Source organism: Choloepus didactylus, chromosome 20, assembly GCF_015220235.1.
Source record: "Choloepus didactylus isolate mChoDid1 chromosome 20, mChoDid1.pri, whole genome shotgun sequence".
Classification (NCBI taxonomy): domain Eukaryota; kingdom Metazoa; phylum Chordata; class Mammalia; order Pilosa; family Megalonychidae; genus Choloepus; species Choloepus didactylus.
In genome coordinates, this window is record NC_051326.1 from 8,892,358 (window position 1) to 8,918,151 (window position 25,794).

A 25,794-nucleotide genomic window follows, 5' to 3' on the forward strand; every position below is an offset into this window, starting at 1 on the left:
AAATTGTCAAAGCACTATAAAACAATGAGACTATCAAACAGTGGATGCTTTGAGTTTCTCTCCATCCAAGTCTTCACTGACTGTTCCCACCATCTCTTCACCCCACCTGAAACCTGGCTCTCCCCTGTGATGGTCTTTCTTCCTTCAGGCCTCTTCAGTAGAGGCCTCGCTACTCTCTGACACTTCACACACCTCAGTGGGAGCAGAGACTTCCCCAACACAGTCTCCCCAGCCCTCGGGATACCTGAGTGAGCGAATGAATACCTCTGGGTGGGAAGTGGAACGGGCTGCCTGCTCTGCTCACTATTGCGCCTCATCGTAACAACCTGTCCTCTAAGACTCGGGCCATCTAACAATACTTCCATCTATCAACCTTTTAGTCACACTCCCACATTTGCTGACAACCTGGACCCTTAAATGACACTTTCACTTGGCATTTCCAGTTTTGGGTAATTTCAAAATTCAGATGGCTTGACTGAGCCAACACCTTAATCCCTTAACTCCTCAATGCAAAAGCAAGGAACTTCACCTACATTAAACCTGAACACTAGTTCCCAGGGCCACACCCTAACTGGCAGCACCAGCAATACAAAGCCCTGGAGGGTCTGGTCACACCCAGATTGCCCCACCCCGTTTCCAGGTCAGTGGTCAGAGACGTTTGCATTTCCAACAAGTTCTCAGGTGATGCTGCTGGCCCTGACACCTACCTTAAGAACCACAGGCCTAGATCTTTTTGTTAGCCATACATGGTTAACTGCCAAAGCATCCTAAATCTGATAGCTCTTCTCCAGCTCAATCTTCCGCGCTTTCAGGCCTCATTCCCAATGCACCCCATGTTTGGTCACCGTGCTGCTCAAAAATCCATACACTTTTGTTTGGTGGACCATTCCTTCTATTCTGCACATCTGCTATTCTAAACACGGACCACCTTCCTCAAGCTCCCTACCTACAGGCCCTCTGCCACTCTCACTCTCAATAAATGACCTACCTCAACTCGTACTTCACAGAGAAAACAAAGGTCAAGAGGCCTCTAGCCCACCTTCACACATCTCCATTTCAGTAACCAACTTTGCCTCCTTTCTTCCAGTCTCAGGAGGATATCCTTTCTCCAGCTCAAGATAAGATTTCCACTTATTCTCTACTCCCCTCCTCTCCCACAGCTTCTAAATCTCTCCTCCAACAAATGGCATCGAACAGCACTCACACTATTGGCAGAGCATATGTATTTTTAATTTTAGTAGATGTTGCCAGACTGCTTTCCAAACAGAATGTTACATCCTGACAGATTGGAAGTTTACTCCTGAAAGAGGTTAAACCAAAGAGAGATTTTGGATCAGGAACTCCAGGTCAGATGAGAAGAGAAGTGCCATGGAGAAAACATGGCTAGATTAAGTGTTACTAAACAGGGATACGTCCAACCTCCTTTCTCCCATTCAGCTCTGAACATTACCAGCAAGGCATCCACTCCTCAAATAGGAGACTGGAAGATTCCTTCCTGGGAAAATGGAACAATCCAAGAAACAGCTATAGATACATAAAGGTGAAATCACTCAATGAAATTCTGGGTCGCTATTCAATCACCCTAGAGGTTGGCTTACCTAGAGTTTCTAACAGACTCAGTTTGCCCAAGTCTGTCCCAGTTTCAGCACTCAAAGTTCTAATGAAAACAAATAGAAAACAAAGGAGAACAATGAAAATTGGCAGCAAGCAAGAAGTCAAAGAAAATGATATTGCATCCATGAAATGGGAGACTAAAAAAAGGAGAGGAAAATAAGAGCTCCCAGAATTGAAGTACATGAGTTTCTAGATTAAAAGGGCCCACAAAAGCCAGGAACAATGTATGAAAAACCACCCATACCAAAATACTTCACAATAAAATTCACAGAAAAAATTTCAGAATCTTGGAATAAGAAAAAAGTCTGAGGGTGGGGTGGGACACACATACAAGAAATCAGGAACCACAATATCAGACTTCTCAAAAGCAGCTCTGAACACTGGAAAACAATGATTAATGCCCTCAAAATTCTAAGGAAAATGATTTTCAATCTCAATTCTAATTTTCTGATACACTAGATCTTTAATAGATTACTTCCCATGCACTGATGCTCAGGAAGCTACTAGAAGATATGCTCCACCGAAAACAAGGGAATAAACTGAGAAAGTTGGAAATAAGGGATGCAGGAAATAGGGGATCCAATCCAGAAGAAGCTGTCATCCCCAGGATGACAGCTGTGCAGCAGACCTGAGGAGCAACCAGTCCAGAATGCAGCCAAAGAACAGAGAGATCTGGGAGGGAAAGAAACCGACTGATTACTCAAAGGTATGGAGAGGATTGGTTTTTTTGTTTTGTTTTGTTTTGTTTTACCTCTAGAGAATAGTTTTAGGATAAATTAGTAATTAAAACAGAAAACTAAGGAAATAAAAGAGACAATCTTTAACTCAGAAAAATGAAAAAAAGATACAAAAAAGAAAATACAATCATAACGTCCTGTAGACTTAGCTGTAAATACGTACATGGTTATAAGAATAAAAGCACTGAATACTAATCTAACCAAAATATACAATACAGGTAAACTCAGGGGTTGGAGGGAAAGTATGAATGTGTATGTGGAGCAGCAGTGTAAGAATGCTAATTCTCATCTTTCATGGAGGGAGTCTACAGACAAAATCTAGTATTGAAAACTCAAGAAATAGCAATAAAAGTACTTCCGTTAGCAATATGGACTAAATACCAAAAGAACAGACCAGGGTTTGGAATGCTTTCTCTGAGGGTATTTATTGGCACTAGAAACGCTGATTTTAAAGATCATATGGAAAAAGAAACATGTGAGAAACCAAAAAATATTCAGCAAAAGAATAAAAGTGAACAAGGTCAAGTTCAACAAGATACTTAAAAGTATTAGAAACTACAGCTATTTTTAAACATGAAGAGTACATGAAGAGACAGAGTACAGAAACAGACTCCCAACCGTAGAAGAATCTACTTTATAATAAAATTAGCATATCAAATCAGTAGGGAAAGACAGATTATATAATCGATGGTAATGGGCCAGGAGCTAGCCATCGAAGAGGCAGAGGGCTGGATCCCTTCCTCAGTCCCTATACTTCAAGTAAATTCTAGATGCATCAGACTTAAAAAATGAAACTGTAAAAACACTACACAAAACTAGGGAGAATTGTTTTTATACTCTTAGATAAGGAAGATCTTTCTAAGAAAGTCATGAAACCCAGAAGTCTTAAAGGAAGGAATAATATTGACTACATTTGAAACTTTCTATACAACAAATATGAAAAATGTGGTCAAAAGACAAGCCAGGAAAGATTCTTGCCACATATATAGACAAAGCACAATTTTAGTTTAAATATCAAGAACTATTATTACAAACCAATAAGAAAAGCATTGACAACTACTGAAAAATGAGCAAGCATTTCAAAATGGCAGTTTGAGGAAAAGGAACCACAAACAGATTATAAGCATGTATGTTCAAATTCACTCACAATTTTAAAACCGCTTCAAATATGCACAAGCAAGCACCTGTTCTTAACATTCTATTGCTAGTGCTCTAGCAAAGGTCACAAGTGACAAAGTTGCCAAATCCCAGAATAAATAAGCATTTTACAATAAACATACAATCATCTTGAAATAAGAAAAAAGTTATTTAGATAACTGTCAGACATATTTGATAACAGCTAAATATTTTAAATATTGTCAAGAGGGAATAAAAGCAGATTACAAAACCATATTTATGGTATGCTTCTAATTTTTACCCCCCAAAATATATATACACACATATATACATAAAATAGACAACACAATATACATATCACAAATGCATAAAATAACAAAAATCTAGCCATCAAAGTATTAACAGAACTAGCTGCTATCAATGGTCTGATTTTTTTTCCTTTTCATAAAATTTTCTGTATTTACCAAATTTTCTATAATTAATTCACAAGAGTACTTTAAAAATCAAAAACAGTTATAAGTATTTGTATAAAATCTTCTCATTCACGTTTTCCTACTTACCAGGAATAACAAAAATCAGCAGCTTAGGCTTATTGGCGCTTTGATCACTAACAAGATCAGTCCAGGGGCCACATTTTAGAATCTGTGTTTCAACTCCACAACACAAAATGAATTCCTCATGCACAGGAATTTCTTCCTTGATTTCTGAGTCCATTTCTAAATAAGGAAAGAAAAACAATATGGAGAGTCACGAAAATATAAAACCCTAATTCAGAGACAGTATTTAAGAATAAAAAAGGCAAATTTCAGTAAACCTAGAAGTATACGCCACAAAGAGATAATGGATATATAACACTATTCAGCTATTATGGATTACAGGATTGCAAGAAAATTAAAAAAAAAAAATAAATAAACAAACAAAAAAACAACAACAATAAGAGTAGGGAGTAACCGGGAGACGTATCCTTGGTGAAAAAGAAAATTTCGAGGGGTTTTGAAGCAAATCAGGTTAGCCCTTCCCACAGCTCTCCTCTTCTCTAGATTGAAATTAACCATGGATAACTTCCTTCTGTTGGACTTCTCTTACAGCTATGTGCTTTACCAGTGAAAGGAGTCCCCTACCATCACCTTGTGGAGATGGTGAAGAAATGCAGAGGTTACGACTTGCCTTTGTATCTTCCCCAGCAGAACCATAAGAGGGAAAGTAGAATCCCTTATGGTCTCTGATTTCCTTCCTTTTTTACCCTCTCTTGTCTCAAATTCTGCAAGCATACTTTCATTATTACTAAAGCACTATATTATTAAAATATGAAATGGGTACATGGAAAAAGTGCTAGAATATGAGATAATGTGAACAATTTCCTGAATAATCTAGGTATGTGCAAACTGTAGTCCTAAATTATTTGAATCACTCTCCCATCTCTACCTCTGCCTTTCCCATATGTATCTACAGCACCAAGTACCAAACCTTCAGTATATTTCTATCCTTTTCCGAAGTCCTTGTAAGCAAAGAAACTGGTGACTGGAGAACAGCCAGAAGCTGAAAGTCAATGTAACCCAGAAGAGAAAGGAGAAAACACTGCCATGTAAGTGGCCATGTAATAAAAAAGTCAAAGAACCCTAAAGATTACTAGCCTGCCAGAAGATATCCAACCTGGATGGGGGCAGAGCAAGCCTACTAACCTTTGAAACCGTGGGCTAATAAATACCAGTTGTGATGCAAACTCACTGTGTGGTACTGGTTTCAGCAGCTGAGAACAAAAACATACACCAACTTGTAAAATACATAGAGACAGGACAAGTACAGGATTAAAAGTTTAAAGGTCCAGGGAAGGGCTACAAAATCTGTAATTGTTACCAAACTCAATATAAGAAGTACAAATATATACAAAAATGCAGCAGAATTTAAGTTCCTTTTTTTTTCCCCAACTTAGTCTAGCAGCACACATTAACATGCTGGTGATCTCTATGCTAAATGTTTGGTATATAACAGAGGTGAGTCTGGGAGTTGTTTTTAATTAGAAATTGTAGTTGCTGTTTTTTAAAGTTTAAAATGTATGTTAAAATTAAATTTGGACTAACTTCAGCAATGATGGACTAGCTTGTTTGGAAACAACTTTCCACTGAGAACAGTTAGAAAAGCCAGAAAAAAAATGTTAAAAAAAAAATCTGTTCACAAAATCAGTAACCACTAAAAGAATTCTAGAAGAATGTGTAAATAACATGCTAATTAAAAGAAGGAAATAGAAAAAATAATTAATATTAAAAGTGGCAAGAAAGCAGAAAAGCAACCAGATGAAATAACTAAAAAAACAGTAAAATGATATACTTAAACACAAATATATCAGTAATAAACAGATCAATTATGTTAAAGACAAAGATGATCAGATTGTATAAAAACAAAAGAAACACCTATATGCTACTTCTGAGAGACATGCATTAAAAATAAGGATTCATAAAGAATGAAAGCAAAAGGATGGAAAATGATGTATTTCACAAACACTGATCAAAAGTAAGATGGTATAGCTATACTGAAATCAGATTTTAAAATATGGGCTTTTAAGTCAAGATAAAAGGGAACATTTCAAAAAGAGAAAAATTCAATCCACCAGGAGACTATAACAATTCTAAATGAGTATATGCCTAATATTTTAACCTCAAAATATACAAAGTAAAATACTGACAGAGAAATAGATAAACTAACAATTATAGTGGGAGAGTTTAACACATCATTCTCAGTATCTGACAGAATCAGCAAAAAAAATCAATAAATGTATAGAAAATTTAATAAACTTAAATGGACATATAAAGAACTCTACCAAATAATTGCAAAATACACATCCCTTTAAGTGCACATGGAACATTTACAAAAACTAACCATATACTGAGCAAGTCTCAACAAATTTCAAAGAACTGAAATAACAGAGTATTGTCTCTAGCCATAGAGGAATGTTAAGGTAAAAATGAATAATAAAATTATAAGAAAATCCCCTGATTTTTGTAAATTAAATAATACACTTCTAAATAACTGATGAGTCAAGGAAGAAATTACAATGCAATTTAAAAATGATAATGAAGTAAATGTTAACGAAATATGACATTTCAAAAGGTACATGATACAGATAAAGGCATGCCTACAGGAAAAGTTTTAAAATGCACATACCAGAAAAGAAGGATGGAAATCAAGGAGCTATTTTAAGGAGTTAGAAAAAATAAATGAATGTAACTGAAGAAAATAGAAGGAAGAAAATAATATAGAGTAGAAATTAATGGAATAGGAAAAAAATGTTTATTAAAGAGAATCAACAAAGCTAAGTTTCTCTGAAAAGACCTATAAATAACTAAACCCTTACAAGACTTAAGAAAAAAGAAAGTACAAATAAGCAAAATCAGAAATGAAAAAAGGGTATCACTTCAGATCCTAGAGGCATTTAAGAGATAAAAAGGGACTACTATGAAGAACCATATGCCAATAAATTTGACATCGTCAACTTTCAAAAAATGCATGCACAAAAAGAACAGAAAAATCTTAATAGTTCTTTACCTATTAAAGATAGTGATGTCACAATTCCTGGCCAGGTGAAAGAGCCAACACTTAAGGAAGAAATAATATCAATATTATATGACATGCAGAGTACAGAGAAAGAGGGACCATTTCCGAACTTCTTTTTATAGGATGAGGATATCAACCTGATAGGTTATCACAAAAAAGGAAAAGTATAAGCCAATCTCTCTTAGAACACAGAAGAAACACCTCTATTCCAAATATTAGCAGACCAAATCCAGTGATACATAAAGGGTAAAACATGACAGCTCAAGAGTGTGGTGCTGCTATAGCAAATACCAAAAATGTTAAACAGACTTTGTAATCAGATATTGAGTACATGCAGGATGAAGAATTGTGAGGAGCTTGAAAGAAAAGGCCTAGATTGCTGTGAAGAGATTGTTGGTAGAAATACGGACACTCAAGGTCCTTCAGATGAGCCCTTAGACAGAAGTCATGAGCATGTCATTGCAAACTGGAAGAAAGGTGATCCTTGTCTTAAAGTGGCAGAGAACCTGGCAAAATTGAGTTCTGATGTTGGATGGAAGGCAGAATTTGAAACTGACAAGCCTGGATATGTAGCTGAGGAAATTTCCAAACTAAAATGTGTGGCCTGGCTTCTCCTTGCAGCTTATAGTAAAATGTGAAAGGAAAGAGATAAGCTGAGAATTGAACTCCTGAGCACAAAGAAACCAGAAATTTATAGTTTTGAAAATCCTGAGAGCCCACAAAACGAGTCCCCAGAGAATGGTGCTCCACGTGAGGGTTTAACTGAACATGGAACCTGTTGGCCATTTCAATGCAAGGTCAGGATTCGAAATGCAGTTATCCAGGAAGGATCTGTGGCAAGTCCTACTGTCTTGACAGTTCGGATTCCTGTGTACTACATGTGAAACCAGCACCTTTTTGTGAGATCTGTATGAATGGAACCACCACCAGCCTGCACTAAAAGGAACAGATCAAAGGCAAAATCACTTCAAGGGCAGGACCATGGAAGCTGAGGTCTGGACCAAAGATACCTTCTCGGGCCAAGAGAGCGGGCCCACCCATATGTGTAGAAAAGGTGAGTATGCTCCAGTACTGGAAAGGGTGGGCCTTCTGTCCTATTGTCCAGGAAGGGTGCTGCCACCCCAGTTTTCTCAGATGCCTGACAGCTTGGCCAACATCCCAATGTTTGATAAGGGTGGAGCCTCAAGTCCAACTGCCACCCTGATGCTTGACAAGGGTGGAGCCAAGAGCCTGGCCATCACCCCAAGGCTTGAAGATGTTGGAGCCTTCACATGTTTGGGGAGAGCATGGCTGCTGCTGCTGTGAAGGGTGAGGTTGCCACTCCATCAGGCCCAGAGGAGAAAACATCTTTCCATAGATGACTCTCAGACCTGTAGGGTTTTGGAACTGTTTGGAGCCCATGGCCCCTATTTTTCCATCCAATTACTCCCTATGGGATGGGAATGTTTATTCTATGCCCATCCCTCCTCTGTATATTGGATGAGATAACTTGCTCTCTAGGTTTCACAGGGCCACAGACTGAGGGGAATTGTGCCCCAGAACAGACCCCACCTATAACCAATTCTGATGAGACTTTGCACTTAATATTGTTACTGCAATGATTTAAGGCTTTTGGGATACTGTGATAGAAAGAATGTATTTTGCGTAAGGAAAGAACATTCTTTTCAGTGTGGAGTGTGGTGGTTTGAAACTGTATGTACTCCAGAAAATCATGTTCTTAAAGCTAATCCATTATTATGGGTGTAAACCTATTATAAATCTATTATAAGTAGGACCTTTTGATTAGGTTACTTCAGTTAAGTTTGGCCCAGGGTGGATCTTATTAATCCTCTTACTAGAGTCCTTTATCAATGGGTTGGAGAGAGAGAGAGAGAGAGAGAGAGAAAGCCAGAGAAGCAAGAAGCAAAATCAACAAAACCTGGGAGGGAAGGGAGAGACCAGCAGATGCCACCATGTGCCTTGCCATGTGGCAGAGGAGCCAAGGATGGCTGGCAGCCAGTCTTCAGGAAGAAAGCATCACTTGATGATGCCTTGCTTTTGACATGTTCATGCCCTCAAAACTGTAAGCTAATACGTTCCCTTTGTTTAAGCCAACCTATCACATGGTATTTGCTTGGAGCAGCCTAGGAATCTAAAACACCCACCATATTTCTCAAGTAGCTCTCCCACTTTTCAAATATTGAGCAACTTTCATCTGAGTGTCTCATTGGATGTGTCAAGCTCTACATGTCAAAAATAAAAATCATCTTGTTTTCAAAATTCAATCCTACACACCCTGGATTCTGACTTCCCTGCTGCCCTATATAACATCACTATTCTCCAAGTCACCCTTGCTCAAGAGCTTCTTTGACAACTCCTGCTGAATTTGGGGAGGGAATATCCATAGGCAAGAAAAAACAAGCCAGCAAGATACTGAAAACAAACAAACAAACAAACAAAAAAAACCAATTAGGACAGGCATGAACTAAGACATGTAAAATCTTGTAAGTCAGAAGGGAGTATTCCAAGTAAGCCAGCCCATGCTAAGCCGTTTACAGATACTATCTCATTTAATCCTGAGTACAATCCTATGAGAATGGGTACTATTATTTTCCCTCCCTTCACCCCCCATCAATTTGCCCAGGGGCACAAAAACAGTAAGTTCGAAAGCAGAAGAGCCAGAATTTAAATCCAGATATCTGACTCCACAGTTCTTTATTAAAAAAAACAACATACATACACATATAATTTTACTTAAATAATGGATAAATGAGCTATAATGCATGTCAGGATTTTTTGATGGTCAGGTTTTTTTTAATCTTGTGCACGCCTCCCTTCTACCTCTTTCTCAATTCCATCCATATCACTCTCAAACTCATGTTATTAACTCAGTATGAAGTCCATATTTTTCTATAATCATAAACAAATATAAGCATTTACATACATTTTCATGTATGAGACATGTCAGTTTTATAAATAGAAGCATATTTTACACATTTCTATACATTTTGCTTTTCATATTTAATAATACATGGACATCCTGCCAAATCAAATAATATAATTCATTATTTTTAATGTTTCCATAAATGTGGATGTACCATAATTTATATGATCATCTCCCTCTTGAGTCCTTCACTTCCTAGTTTTTGGAACAATGCTTGAATAAATCCCCAAGTGCTAACATATATCCTCATGTACAAATGCTTTTCTTTCTCTAAGTCAGATTCCCAAGTACGGAATTACTGGATTGAATTTTAATAGGTGTTGCCAGATTGCTTTCCAAAAAGAGTATAGCATAAGAATCACATCTTCTCTAGTAATCTAGGAAGGTATCTTCCCCTTTATATCCCAATCACCAATAAGTGGTACCATTATTTTTAATTCTTATAGTCTTTGGATATAAAATATCTCACTTTAGTTTGCATTTCTCTGACTACTACTGTGTTTAAACATCTTTTCATGTTCATCCGCCTTTTGTACTTTCTTTTCTGTGAATTGTCTATTCACGTCCTTAACCCAGGTTTCAAGTACCTGGTTTATCTATTTCTTCTTGGTTTGTAAGAGATTTTGTACACTGTAGACATTAAGTCTTTTCTGTGCTCTTATATTTTACATATCATTTCCCAGATGTTCATTTAAATTTTTATTATTTTAATTTTTACATTTAAAAATTAAATCTTTAATCCATCTATACAAGACAAGGATCCACTTTTATTTTCTTTCAGATGGAGAGCCGCTTGTGCTAACACCATTAAGTACATAATCTATCTTTTTCCCACTGAATTGAAATATATTCTTCTTCATATATTAAATATTCACACTTACTGGGAAAGAGCTTCTTAACCACAATGATATACTGTCAGTGAATCTGGTAATTGAATCCACGATTCATTTTTAGTTATATTGTAGGAAATCAAACTTATAAACCCTGGGAGTCAATATTACCCAAACCTTAAATATGGTAAATGAACATTACCTGTCCTATTTAAAATCTGCAGCATTATTCAGGAGAAAAAGGGAGAAGGGGAGGAGCTTCTGAATCTGGAATTATATCATAAAACTCCTTTAAACATTTTAATAAGCAAATGAAAACTTTCCATTCCATTTTTGATTCCTGGTCTCTTTTTTCTAGAGTTTCGAAATCCCCACTCCCATCTGCTAGTGAGATACTACCAACAACTTTCAATTTACCAAGGACAAATTTCCTTCTCCTTTCCTTCCCCATTTCCTTTAATTGGGGTCTCTAACAAGAATTTGTCTGGAAAAGAAAAAGAGGGAATATTTACATATGTCTATTTTACTTCCGCTAATTACAGAGAAAACTTGGCAGAGGAATAAGGCTTAAAATCTTGAGTAAGATGAGTGGTTTATATAACAAATAATCTAAAACTAACATCAATTTTTGCCTATAATTTGCATGGATAATGCAAGTGTTCTCATTGAAGGATAAAACGGTTTTAAAAAAATAAGAGCCAAATGAATTATAGAATGGAAAAATACAATAATCCAAATAAAAAAAAACTTGCTGGATGATCAATAGTAGAAAGGGATTGAGAAGGAATAGGACGGATGAACCTGAAGACAGACCAAGAGAATTTACTTAATCTGAATAGAGGGAAACTTCAAAACAAACAAAGAGACAAATAGAGTCTCAGGGATTTGTAGGACAATAACAAAAGATCTAACATTCAAATCGTCAGAGAAAGAGGAGAAAGAGCCTAGAACAGCCAAAACAACCTTGAACAAGAAGAATGAAGGAGTCACACTTTTCAGTATCAAAACTTACTACACAAAGCAACAGTAATCAAGACAGTGTGGTACTGGAACAAGAGTAGATTTATAAATCAATGGAGTAGACTGAAAGCCCAGAGATAAACTCACACATCTACGGTCAACCAATCTTCCACAAGGGTGTCAAGACCATCCAGTGGGAAAAGAACAGTCTCTTTTAACAAATGGTGCTGGGACATGTGGATAGCCACATACAAAAGTTGGATACTTAAAAGTTGGAGTTGGATACTTACCTCACACCATATACAAAGACTAACTGAAAATGGATCAAAGACCTAAATGTAACAACTAAAACTATAAAACTCCTGGAAGAAAACGTAGGGCTAAATCTTCACGATCTTTGATTTGGCAATGAATTCTTATATGTGACACCAAAAGGAGAAACAAAAGAAAACAAAGACAAACTGGATTTCATCTAAAAACTAAAAACTGTGGTTGAATACAAAGAATCTAGAATAGGCAAATACACAGAGACAAAAAGTATATTAGAGGTTACCAGGGACTAGGGAGAGGAGGAAATGATGAGTTATTGTATAATGGCTACCGAATTTCTCTCAGGATGATGAAAAAATTTTAGAAATACAGTGGTGATGCATGAACAACAGTGAGAATGCAATGATGTCATTGAACTGCTTGCTTAAAAAATATTATGTATTTTTTACCACGATAAAATTAAACTGCCACACAGGAGTGACGTCATCAACATGGCCATGTAGACAACCACTGGAAAAGTTTGCCTTCAGAATCCAAAAATAAAAGGATAAATTCCACTTCATTAGAACTCTGGAGGACAATAGAGACTGGAGAAGGACTCCACAAACGAAAAATAAAAATAATCTCGAAGATCAGGTAACAGATCCCCTCCCTGGACTCGCCAGCCTGGACCCTCCCGCTCACTTGGTCCTGTGCAACTCATGAGTCATGCAGAGGCAGCACAGCCCAGCTCCTTTCTGCAGTGGATGCAGATGACAGAGCCTCTCGTTACAGCAAGTTAAAACCACGTGTATCTAGGCACAGGGACCCAAGTGTACAGAGGCTTAGGATGCAACACAAGCTGCTGAGGAGTGCTGCAAACAAAAGTGACCCCAGGGTAAAAAAAGAGAGGCACACAAATTCAATCCTCTGTTTTCTGGTCCACTTAAATGCAAAATAGACTTTTCTGGGTTGATCCACCTTTCTGGACTGACCCCATCTGGGTTGCCAGGGTGGGATACCCTAATGTGGAAGAAACCTCACCAAAAAAATAAGAGGATGGACTTCTGGGAAGATGGCGGAATTGCAGAGGCAAAGCTAACTTCTCCACCAGGGAATAACTACAGAGAAGGCAGAAAACGACTAGACAGCAGTTCCACAGCACAAGTGGCCAGAGAGAGACTTCCATGTTATATAGGGAGGACCTGGATGAAAACACCAAAACCATTCTAGGAAAGAAGAACAAAGTTGGAGGACTCACACTTCCCGACTTTAAAACTTATTACAAAGCTTGTGGTCAAAACAGCATGCTATAGGTATAAGGACAGACATATAGACAAGTGGAATCTAATTCAGAGTTCAGAAATAGGCCCTCACATCTACGGTCAATTGATTTTTGACAAAGCTACCAAGTCCATTCAATTGGGAAAGAATAGTCTCTTCAACAAATGGTGCTGGGGGCAAAAAAATGAAAGAGGACTCCTTTCTCATACCATATACAAAAATTAACTCAAAATGGATCAAAGACCTAAATATAAGAGCCAGGACTATAAAACTCCTAGAAGAAAATGTAGGGAAGTATCTTCAGGATCTTGAATTAAGCAATGATTTCTTGGACTTTACACCCTAAGCAAAAGCAACCAAAGAAAAAGCAAAAGAGTGGGACCTCATGAAAATTAAAAACTTTTGTACATTAAAGGACTTTATCACAAAAATGAAAAAACCTACTCAATGGGAGAAATCACATATCTGATAAGCGTTTAATATCCAGAAAATATAAAGAAATCCTACAACTCAACAATAAAAAGACAAACAACTTAATTAATAAATGGGCTAAGAACTTGAAGAGAAATTTCTCCAAAGAGGACTTACAAATGGCTAAAAGCACATGAAAAGATGCTCAACATCATTAGCTATCAGAGAAATGCAAATTAAAACCACAATGAGATACCACTTCACTCCACTAGAATGGCTACTATTTTCTAAAGAAACAGAAAATTACAAGTGTTGGAGAGGACATGGAGAAATAGGAACACACTCACTGCTGGTGGGAAGGTAAAATAACGCAGCTGCTGTGGAAGACAGTTTGGCAGTTCCTCAGAAAGGTAAGCACAGAATTACAATATGACCTGGAAATCCCTCTATGTACATACTTGAAAGAACTGAAAGCAGGGACTCTAACAGATATTTGCACACCAATGTTCACAGTGGCACTATTCACAGTTGGCAAAAGTTGGAAGTGATGCAAATATCCATCAACTGAAGAATGGATAAACAAAATGTGGTATATACACACAATGGAATATTATTCAGCCATAAAAAGGAATGAAGTTCTGGTTCATGTGACAACATGGTTGAACCTTGAAGACACTTATGTTGTGTGAGGTAAGCCAGACACAAAAGGACAAATACTGTATGATCTCACTGATATGAAATAATTAGCATAAGCAAATCTTATTAAGTTAGAATCTAGACTACAGGTTACCAGGGGTTGGACTGGGGGTAGGGAATGAGGAGTTAATGCTTAATTTGTACAGAATTTCTATTTGGATTGATGTAAAGTTTTGGAAACGGATGGTGGTGACAGTAGCAAAACACTGTGAGTGTAATTAACAGCACTGTTATACATGCAAATGTGGTTAAAATAGGAAATTTTAGGTCATATATGTCACTAAAATAAAAATTTAAAGATAAAACACAGGACTACAACACAGTGAACTCTACTGTAAACGATGCAGTATAGTCAGTAGAACAATTATAAAAATGTTCTTTCATGAATTCTAACAAATGTACCACACTAATGCAAGCTGTTAAGAATAGGGTGGTATGCTGGAACAAAATACACACCCTAACGTAAACTATGGACTATATAGTTAATAGTACAATTATAAAATTCTTCATCAGTTGTAACAAAGGTACCACACAAAGTGTTAATAATAGGGTTTGGGATGTACGGGAATGCTGTATTTTTTACATGTTTTTTCTGTAAACCCACAACTTCTCTAATAAAATTAAATTTTTAAAAAACAGTAGAAAAGAAGTCAGATGCAAAAGAGCATAAACTGTATTAAAAATTTAAATTACCACAATAAAATTATATATACACACACACACACACACACACATACACATGGGAAACCGAGTCTTCCATGTTGCCTGAGGCGTATCTAGGGTGGTGGCTTGGAACGCTAAGCCTCAGGCCTGCATGGTATGTGTCTTGTGACTATGAAGACAATGTTTACCATTGTCCTAAACCTAGATTGTTCCTTCTGATATGCAACAGAATGTAAACACAGGTATCTGGTAGGCTCTCCCGAGCCTGAGGACATTCAGCATATACTCCCTGATCTTCTGAAATAAATAACTGGAGCAAAGGTGCATTATGGTCCACTTAGCACGAGATGCAGTGGGCATCCTGCTCCCTTAATTCTTAACTTTGTGTCTGTGTCTCATTCCTGTGCCGCCCTGTCAGCAACAAGTGGCGCCTAACATGGGGCTCAAAGAACCGGACCTGGTTCCTGACAGAAGAATCGCTTGAATGACTGAGGTACAGCGGTGCTGGAACTCGGGTGGAGGTAACGGCCGTCTTTTGTATGCGTTCCTTCTAGAACGACCCGGAGCATTATAAGCAGGGTAATGAGTAATGCTGAAGGACACAATAAATATGTTTCCTATATTTCCCTCTTACGGCAGCTGCTGCGGGCCAGTGGTGTCAAGGTGGGGGAGTCACAAATCTTAGAATTGCTGCAGGTTATTGAAAAATACTGCTCTTGGTTCCCTACTCTTGGCTCCCTTGAATTGCATGACTGGGAGCGGGTAGGTAAGGAATTGAAACAAAAACATATGCAAGGAGCTAATTTACCTGTTACTATTTGGTCTACATGGTATTTAATTAACTCTGTTCTTGAGACTTTAAAAACTGGTGATGATGAGGAAGAATATGAGTCTGATGACAATACTGGTCCCAATCCTCTTTCTGATGATGATAAGGGAAAAAAGATCCAGTAAAATCTAAAGTTTTTTATTCTTGTCAATGCCCAAAACCTCCTTCTGCGCCTTGCTGGGAGGAATGGCCCCCGCCTCTTCTGCTGCCTCTTCCTGCGCATAGCTGTACCCCGGTAGTTAAACCTGCCCGCCTCTCTGGCGTACAGCAGGGTCTGGCAGAAGCCAGGCGGCAAGGAGATGTAGAGGCCATATGTTGTCCTGTTGCCTTCCCTGTTACAGTTCGTGAGGAAGTGCCTCCTGGCCGAGATGCTAATTATCCTGATAGAGTTTATTCTTAATTCCATGAGCATGTCCCATTTGCAGTTCTTAAAGAATTGAAAAAAGCTGTACAAACGTATGGGGTTCATTCCCCTTTTTCAGTTGGCATATTGCAAAGTTTAGCTGAAGGTTCTCGTCTAATTCCCATAGATTGGACCACATTAGCCCTTACAGTCCTTAGCCCAGGAGAATATCTACAATTTAGGACTTGGTGGACCGAGCATGCAGAACGACAGGCTGCACATAATCGGCAACAGAAAGTAAATATAAATTTAGATCAATTACTGGGCCAAGGAGCTTATTCCACTGTTGAAAATCAGTCTGTTTATAATGATCAGGCAATCGAGCAGATTCGCTGTTATTTGCAAGCTTGGAACAAAATTGAAACTAAGGGTAAAGCTGCACAATCCTTTCAAAAGGTTTTACAAGGGCTGAAAGAATCGTATCCAGAGTTCATTGCCTGGCTCCAAGAGGCAATACACTGGCAGATTACTAGTTCAGAGGCCGCCGATACTATTTTGCAGCTGCTAGCATATGAAAATGCTAATAAAGATTGTCAATGAGCCATTGCCCCATTTAAAGGTAAAGCTGATCTTACTGGCTACATTCGTTTATGCCAAGATATTGGGTCTGAAGGTTATAAAGCAGAAATGATGGCTCAAGCCATGGCTAATTTGAGAGTTGGCTCTTGGTTCCCAGGAAAATGTTTTTCCTGTGGAAAAATGGGTCATACCAGAAAAGAATGCAGTCACCTTAAAAATAAATCTCCGCAAAAGCTGCCTGGTATGTGCCCAAAATGCCAAAAAGGTCGACACTGGGCTAACCAGTGCCGATCTGCTTTTCATAAGGATGACACCTCCCTTTCGGGAAACGTCAATTGGGGTGGGCTCCCAGTCCCTCACAGAAAGGGAGCATTCCCAATCCAACATCAAAATCTGCATGCTGTCCCTCTACCAACTCCAAGCCCTCCGTCTTGGAGCTTTCCCCAGCTACAGCAGGGAGCGCAGCAGTAGACCTCGCTGCCAATGCTGAGGTATGTCTTCTCCCCAATAATCCTCCTGTTAAGGTCCCCACCGGCTATTATGGCCCCTCACCTAAAGGGATGGTGGGTCTTTTGCTTGGACGCAATTCTCTCAATCTTAAGGGTGTTCATGTACACACTGGAGTCATTGACTCTAACTATACTGGGGAAATTCAGGTGGTCATGTCTTCTTCTATTCCAAGGACTGCCCATAAAGGTGAAAAAATTGCTCAACTCTTATTATTACCTTATGTACCTGTTGGTTCCCCCTCTAAAAACTGGGAAAATGGAAGTTTCGGTAGCACAAGCAAGGCAGGAATTTTTCTCACAGAGGCTCTGCAGGAGCCACACCCTATGTGTACTCTTACAATTCATGGGCATAGCTTTACTGGGCTTACAGATACAGGCGCAGATGTCTTTATTATTAGTCAACATTGGCCCCAACATTGGCCATTGCAAGAGGCACAAATTACTGTTGTGGGCCTAGGCTCCCCTCAGGGACTTATGCAAAGTGTTCATATTTTGCCTTGCTTTGGCCCTGAGGGACAGAAGGCCACTCTACAGCCTTATGTGGCTGCTCTGCCTCTTAATCTCTGGGGCGGAGACCTACTTGAACAATGGGGTGCTACTGTACATATCCCTCCTCCTAGTGGAGTGTACAGTGTTCAAAGCCACAAAATAATGGCAAACATGGGGTATGCCCCTAGCTGTGGGCTTGGCGTACGTTTGCAAGGTACCCCTTCTCCCACAAAAGTCTCACCAAACTGTGATCAATTTGGTTTAGGATATAAACCTTTTTAGCAGCGGCTGCTGTTCATTCGCCTCCCCAGCCTGTCCCATTAGTATGGACTACAACAAAACCGGTATGGGTAGAGCAGTGGCCACTTACAAAAGAAAAATTAGAGCTTTTACATGAATTGGTTCAAGAACAATTGTCCTTGCAGCATATCGAAGTCTTTTAGTCCTTGGAATTCTCCTTTGTTCCCAATAAAGAAAAAATCAGGAAAATGGAGAATGTTAACTGACCTAAGAGGTGTTAATGCTGTCATTCAGCCCATGGGACCTTCACAAGCTGGGCTCCCCAATCCTAGCATGATTCCAGAAAACTGGGCTTTAGTGGTCATTGATATTAAAGACTGTTTCTTTTCCATCCCTTTAGCTGATCAAGATAAGGAAAAATTTGCTTTTACTATTTTGTCCCTTAACAATAAAACCCCTTCTAAACAATATCAGTCGAAGGTTTTACCACAAGGTATGCTAAATAGTCCTACAATATGTCAATATTATGTCGACCCTGCCTTACAGCCAGTCTATTTAAATTTTCCTAAAGCTTATATAATCCATTACATGGATGATACTTTGTGCTCTGCACCTCAGGAGACTGAAGTAGAAGCTTTGTTCTACGCTGTTCAAAAAGCTTTACAGGACGTAGGACTGCATATTGCTACTGACAAAGTGCAACGCACTTTGCCTGCGCAGTATTTGGGTTCTAGTATCAATAGACTTACAATTCAACCCCAAAAAGTACAACTCAGCAGAGATGCTGTCACTACCTTAAATGATTTACAAAAATTACTAGGGGATATTAATTGGCTTTGCCCCAAAGTAGTTATAGCTAACTATGAGCTCTCCAACCTATTTTCTCTCCTTTGTGGGGATTCTAAATTAAACAGCCCTAGATCTTTAACTTCAGCTGCAGAGAAGGAATTACAATTAGTGGAAGCTAAAGTTCAACAAGCTCAGATATCCCGTGTTGATCCATTGATCCTATACAACCTTTATCTCTACTTATCTTTTCCACTCCCAAATGCCCCGCAGGCTTGCTTTTGCAAAACGATCAGCTTGTAGAATGGATCTTCTTGCCCAATTCTTCTGTAAAATCCATTTCCCCTTATCTAGATCTCTTAGCTACTTTAGTTGCTCAAGCCAGAAAAAAGGCAAAACGACTCAATGGTTTTGAACTTCGTTTAACTGCGCTCCCTGTAACCGCTAAAGAACTCTCAGCTATTTTGCAACAACATCTAGCTTGGCAAATTGCTCTAGCTGACTGTTGGCCAGGTGGATAATCATTATCCAAAAAATGATCTTTTCCAGTTCATTCGACGTACACAATGGATACTGCCTAAGTATACTTCTTGTGAGCCTTTAATCAGTGCTCCCATTGTTTTTACTAATGGGTCATCTAAAGGTCGAGCTGCCTATACTGGCCCTAAGTCCAAAGTTTTAGATCTTTCTCATTTCTCTGCCCAGCAAGCTGAACTGGCTGCTGTAATAGCCATCTTAACAGATTTTTCTGAGGCTGTTAATATTTTATCTGATTCTGCCTATGTTGTTCATGTAGCTAGTAAAATTGAAACAGCATCCATTAAGCAACAGTTGCCTCCTTGTTTATTTAACCTTTTTCTTGAGCGACAATCAGCTATTCACGCTCATGTATCTCCTTTTTATATTACCCATATTCGTTCCCATACCAACCTCCCAGGCCCTTTAGCAGCCGGCAATGCCACTGCAGATAAATTATTACTGTCTGTTATTTCAGAAGCTTCTCATTTTCACTCGCTTACTCATCTTAATGTGCAAGGACTCATGACTCGATTTTCCCTTACTAGAACACAAGCTAAAGATATTGTTTCTTCTTGTCCTAATTGTCAACTCCTTACTGCTCCACCTTTGCAGGATCCTGGTGTTAACCCTCGTGGTCTAGCCCCCAATGATTTATGGCAAATGGATGTTACTCATATCCCTTCCTTTGGCCACTTAGCCACTGTTCATGTCAGCGTTGACACGTACTCTGGCTTTCTCTGGGCCACAGCACAAACCGGTGAAACATTTTGACATGTTCGTACTCATCTTTTTGCCTGTTTTTCCTCTATGGGCTTGCCCCATGCTTTAAAAACTGATAATGGCCCTTTTGCTACTTTTACTACTTGGGGCATTCGTCATACCACTGGTATTCCTTATAATCCCAAGGACAAGCTATTGTTGAGCATGCCCATCATACTTTAAAAACTATGTTAACAAAACAAAAAGGGGGAGATGATGGAACTCCCCATGAACAATTATCAAAAGCTTTATTTACTTTAGATTTTCTAAATTTTTATAAAAAACTGGGTGGCACTGCTGCAGAACGACATTTTCCAGCTGAAAAGACAACACTGAAACATTATTTCCAGAAAGCACCTCCTATATGGTGGAAGAACATGCTAACTAATGAATGGACAATGGGTACTTTATTAACATGGGGAAGAGGTTACGCTTGTGTTTCCCCAGGTGACGGACGAGCACCACTTTGGATACCGGCCCGATGACTGAAGCCGTGCCATGAACCCAGTAAAGAAAAGAAAATTCCTATGGGACATCGAGCCACCAGTGATGCAGTTTCAGGGTCTGACGCTGAAGACAACAGTGATCAGGCCAACACCCCAAACTAGGGAAGCCCAACATCCAACTTGGGGTCAGATAAAAAAGCTGTGCCAGGATGCAGAAAAACAAGTCCAGCAAACATGCTGCCAGTAACAGGTCCTAACCTGACTGCAGCAATGTTGGCTCTTATCGCTGTTGCTTCCTCAGATGCACGAGAAAAACCCTCTCAGACCTAAAGCAAAAAGAAGCTGCTTGGTCCATCCTGTCTGCATTGAAGAAACAAAAAGAGGGACATGTGGGAAACCAAATCTTCCATGTTGCCTGAGGCGTATCTAGGGTGGTGGCTTGGAACGCTAAGCCTCAGGCCTGCATGGAACGCCGTGCAGGCCCGCCCTGTAAGGTATGTGTCTTGTGACTATGACAACAACATTTACCATTGTCCTAAACCTAGATCGTTCCTTCTGATATGCAACAGAATGTAAACATAGGTATCTGGTGGGCTCTCCCAAGCCTGAGGACATTTAGCATATACTCCCTGATCTTCTGAAATAAATAACTGGAGCAAACGTGCATTATTGTCCACTTAGTACGAGACGCAGTGGGCCCCCTGCTCCCTTAATTCTTAACTTTATGTCTGCATCTCATTTCAGCGTCGCCCTGTCAGCAACACACACACAACACACATACATATATAAAGTGCTGATACATGATATATCATGGATGAACCCCAAAACATGCTAAGTGGAAGAAGCCAGTCACAAAAGACTACATATTATTCCATTCACATGAAATGTCTAGAATAGGGAACTCGTTAGCAACAGAAAATCAACTAGAGGTTTCTTAGGGCTGGGGGAATATGGGGGAATAGGAGGATGATAGCTAAAGCATACAGGACTTCTTGTTGAAGGGATGAAAATGTTCTAAAATTGACTTCCATCAATTGTAACAAAGGTACCACACACAAATTTTTTTTCCTAACTCCTTTGTTGCTTCTAGATCACTATTCCATCAAACTTTATTGTTATCACACACATGAAAATTTAACATGCTAGAAAGCAACTTTCCGATTCTGGTATCAGTTAAAGCCAAGAACTTCACAAATGTGTACACACTCCTCTAATTACATACTAAATACACTCATTAAAAAATAATATAATTTCCCTTTGGCTGAAGTATACTTACAAAAGTAGATATCAGAAGTCAGTACCTAATCCTAAACATATAACATAATAATAGTAAAAGTAAATACTAAATGCTCAAAGGGGACTAATCTTTTAAGAAAAAGAAAGTGACTCAGTCTGAAAGCCTTAAATGATCAAACTACCAATTTTAGAGAAGCACCTTTTTTGGGTCCTTGACCGTTTCCTAGAATCCTGTACATAAGCCTTTCACCTTCAGGTCGAAATATTGGAAAAAAAAAAATCCAGCAGAGAAGCTCTAATTTATTTTGGAAGGAAGTTTAAAAAACAACCACCACCAAAAAATCCTTTGTCAGAAAAGATTCTGAAATCTTTCCAAATTTTCGGAGTTTCTTTTTGATACACCTGTCTCTTTTGTCATAAGAATTTTACATTGAAGTCAAAATGGCAAAGAACTATAGGTTCATATATTAGACTACAAACTTTTGCAGTGTTTGGCACACATAACACAAAGCAGGTACCCAATAACAATTTGTGAGGGGAAGAAATGAATCAGTGACCCAAGGAATAAAGTTTCCCAATCTGCATCCTGTCTTCTGTAAAGACAAACTCCAAGGGTGAGAGTTTACAAGAAAGGCAATAAAGGTGAAAGCAAAGCAGTGTGATCACTAGATGCCCACCGCAAAGCACTAAAGAACTATAAAGTTTGTGTGTGTCGGTGAAAGGAGGACAGGAGTTGAGTCAGCAATAACTGTTGCCATTTATTGAGGGCTTCTAACGTGTAAAGCACTATTCCAAGGGCTATATGAATTCTACCAGTTAATACAACCCTATGAGGTAGGTTCTAATACACCCCGTTCCAAAGATGAGAAAAATCGAGGCACATACCAGTTCAACAAAACACCAAGATCTGCAGCAAGAGGTGGAGGCCACATAAAGTCTCAATTCAAGGGAGCAAGTGCGTTTTGACCTTAGCAGCATAGAAATATCAAGGCAACTGCTTAAACACGTGACTGAGGTTACCGGTGTGTCTAGTTCAGAGAATTGCCCGAGAGTCAATTCTCTCGGGTCAACGACACCTGCTCTTACAAGCTTGCCAGGAGAGAGGGAGCTGGTCCTGCTGAGAAACCTAAGAGTACGAACGAAAAGCACCCCTTAATGACCCCACTGTCCGAAAGTGGGACAACTGGGGCCGACCGGGGGAAAAGAGCCACCTGTCCAGTGCTGGTCGGTACAAGGACTCGGATCCTTCGGAATCTCCAGCCCAGACTCTGACCCGTCCCAACCACTTCTTCCGGACGAGTTGCCCACCGCCCTGACCTAACAACTCCACAGCGGGGTACGAGCAACGGTACAAACAGTACGACTCCCGCGCTCAGGGGCGCGACCACCGCGCCAGCCCCGCAAGGGACTCCCGGTCACGGAAACTCCGAGCCCCCGGGCGGTGGCAGCGCCGTTATTTACGCCGCTGCGGCCATTTGGCCAAAAGCAGCACGGACTCTGCGAGGAGCCGGAGAGAGAGTTCCGCTCCCGAGTGCCCGCTCTTCTTTAATCGGGCGAAGACTGCCCCGAGGGCGGCGAGCAGCACCTCACCTGTCCGTTTAGCCACGTCTTCCCGACTGTCCCCGCACCGTGTCACCGGGACCGGAGTCCCGCCTCCACTGACGTCACCGCGCCGCGCCACACTCCGCTCCCGGATGTAGACGCCTTTAGGGCGCGCGGTGCGCCGGGGATTGGGAGACTTGGGACTTGCTTCTGGGGCGTGTTCCAGACCAGCGAGACCGTCTGCAGGGTGTGGTTGTGCCGGACTTTGTCTTCCCTCTCATTTGAATTTCACCCCCCTCTAATTGTCTGCCATCCTTGATATACTCCCGACTTCCTTCCCTCCTCTTCGTTCTCCGTTTCTTCCCTTCTTTTTTCCCTCTGCCCATTTTTCCCTTCCGGTAGTGACCAGTCGCATCTTTTCTCTTTCCTTCCGTCCTCTTCCTTTCCCCACATACACAGGAAAGTTAATTCGCAATTGCCCTTGTTTATTTAGCATTATAATCGCCAGCCTCTGCTACGCAGTGCTTGAGCAAAATGTGGGAAATTGCTATCTCAGGTATTTGAAACTCACCCCACCCAAATTCCATGAAGACAAGGGTCACCTCGGTTTTGTGACTTGTTGCATCCTTAGCACCTGGCACTGAGTAGGTGATCGCTATACAGCTGTCAAAAAACTCACGGCAGTAAACATGACATGGTCTTTAGCCAGAGGGAGGAGCAGAAAAGTAAACAGGCAAATCAAGAATGAATCTCGTGTAGAAAAGAAGCTTTGAGTTACATGCACCACCATCCAACTAATTGTTGAGAGTAGACTGGCACCTGCGCCTCATCACCTCCCCACTTTGGTCAGTTCTACTTTCAAAATATAATTGGCAGTTCTGAATGAGTTTAGGAAAATAGCTGCTCACTGTGCTAAGAACTTTTCATGAATTAACACACTTTTAATCCTCACAGCAACCCAATGAGGTTAGTATCATCTGTGACTATAAATTCTGGAAACAAACATAAAAAATGATTAATTACATTATGGTATTGCATGATTTGTTCAAGGTGTTATCGCTCATTACTAACACTCAATTCAATGCATCTGCAAAATTACAGTTAACATAGTTCACTAATGCAGTATTTCTTTCAATTCCTGCATGTGCATCTGTGGTGTGTTGCCCCAGATGATTTATGTCTTTGATTTGATTGAATAAACCTTTGCCAGAATAAGTAATAAGAAAGTGCAACCTTTAAAAAATAAATCTATCTGTCCAGACTTTATGGCCGTTCTATTATTATTCCCATTTTACACATAGGAGCACTGAGGCACAGAGAAATTAAGTAACTTAGACAAGTTCACTTGGCTGGCAAGTGGCAAAGCCAGACTCTAGTACACTATACACTACATTACTCTGGGATGAATTCCCACTACTCCTGCCTTGGTCCAAGCACTTTTCTTTCCTTATTTGGACTACTTGCAGCAGCCTTCTAATTGTTTATCATGTCTTCCCAACCTCTTACAGTTATGCTGCAGATGTGAACAGTTCTGGCCAATGTGCTATGAGGAGAAATGACATGTCACTTCCAGGCTGAGGCTGAGCAATTGATAACTTGTATGAGACCCTCCAGAGATCCACTTTTTCTCTGGCAAGGTAATGGAAACATTCAAATGGTGTCTGTCCCACAAGCCTTCATCCTTGAGAAGCTGCTCTGCTGAATAGAGCCTGCAGACCATCCTGTGATTAATGCATGTGGCGCCGGAAAGAAAGAAACCTTTGTTGTTTAAAGCCCCTGAGATTTTTTATGTTACCTGTTGTAGTACAATGCAGCTTCTCCAGATTGGTACATAGGGCCAGCCACACAGAGAGACTCTTGCTGGCTGTCTTGATTTTAATTCCAAGTTCCCAGGAAAGAATTCTGATTGGCCTGCTGGGGTCTTTTATACAGTCATTGTTCAATCATCAATGACAAGCGCTAGGGGTCGTATTGTACCTTGTACAGAGGTGCCCTTTGCTATAGTTAAGGGGATCATAGTGAGTGGGGCAGACATTCCACCAAGATGCCTACTGTAAATTCAAATGACCATAAAATCAGACCATTATAATTACTATAAAACTGGAGATGAAACAATTTTGACTTTCACATAAAATTTCTAGACTCTCCTTACTCATTCCATTTTTATTGAATACCTGTTAGATTCCAAATATTCTTCTCAGCGCTGGGGATGACAGCAGCAAACCAACAGAAAAGTCTCTGCCTTCACAAGCACACAATAAACAAATGAAACAAAAACCAGTAATGAGGTACAAGGGGAAATAAAGGCAGGGTAAGATACAGTTATATCTTGTTACTTTAACTAAATTACGCCAAAGCACACCAGCTTGAAACAACAATTATCGATACAGTCTGAGGGTCAGGAATCCAATTGCAGCCTAGCTGGAAGGTTCTGGCTCAGTCTTTCAGGAGATTGCTGTCAAGCTAGTTGGCCAGGGCTAAT

The 25,794-nt window shown here is 39.7% G+C and overlaps 1 protein-coding gene across 1 annotated transcript in view; it reads right to left on the reverse strand.

Annotated features, from left to right (window-relative positions):
* Positions 1-23,428, reverse strand: part of LDAH (lipid droplet associated hydrolase) — a 150,943-nt gene extending 127,515 nt beyond the window's left edge. The window contains exons 1-2 of the mRNA XM_037812830.1: positions 23,361-23,428; positions 4,028-4,183 (exon numbers count right to left, since the gene is read on the reverse strand). Of these exons, the coding sequence (XP_037668758.1) occupies positions 4,028-4,181 (154 nt within the window). The 5' untranslated portion in view covers positions 4,182-4,183; positions 23,361-23,428. The remainder of the gene's footprint in view (positions 1-4,027; positions 4,184-23,360) is intronic.
* Positions 23,429-25,794: the final 2,366 nt, after the last annotated feature.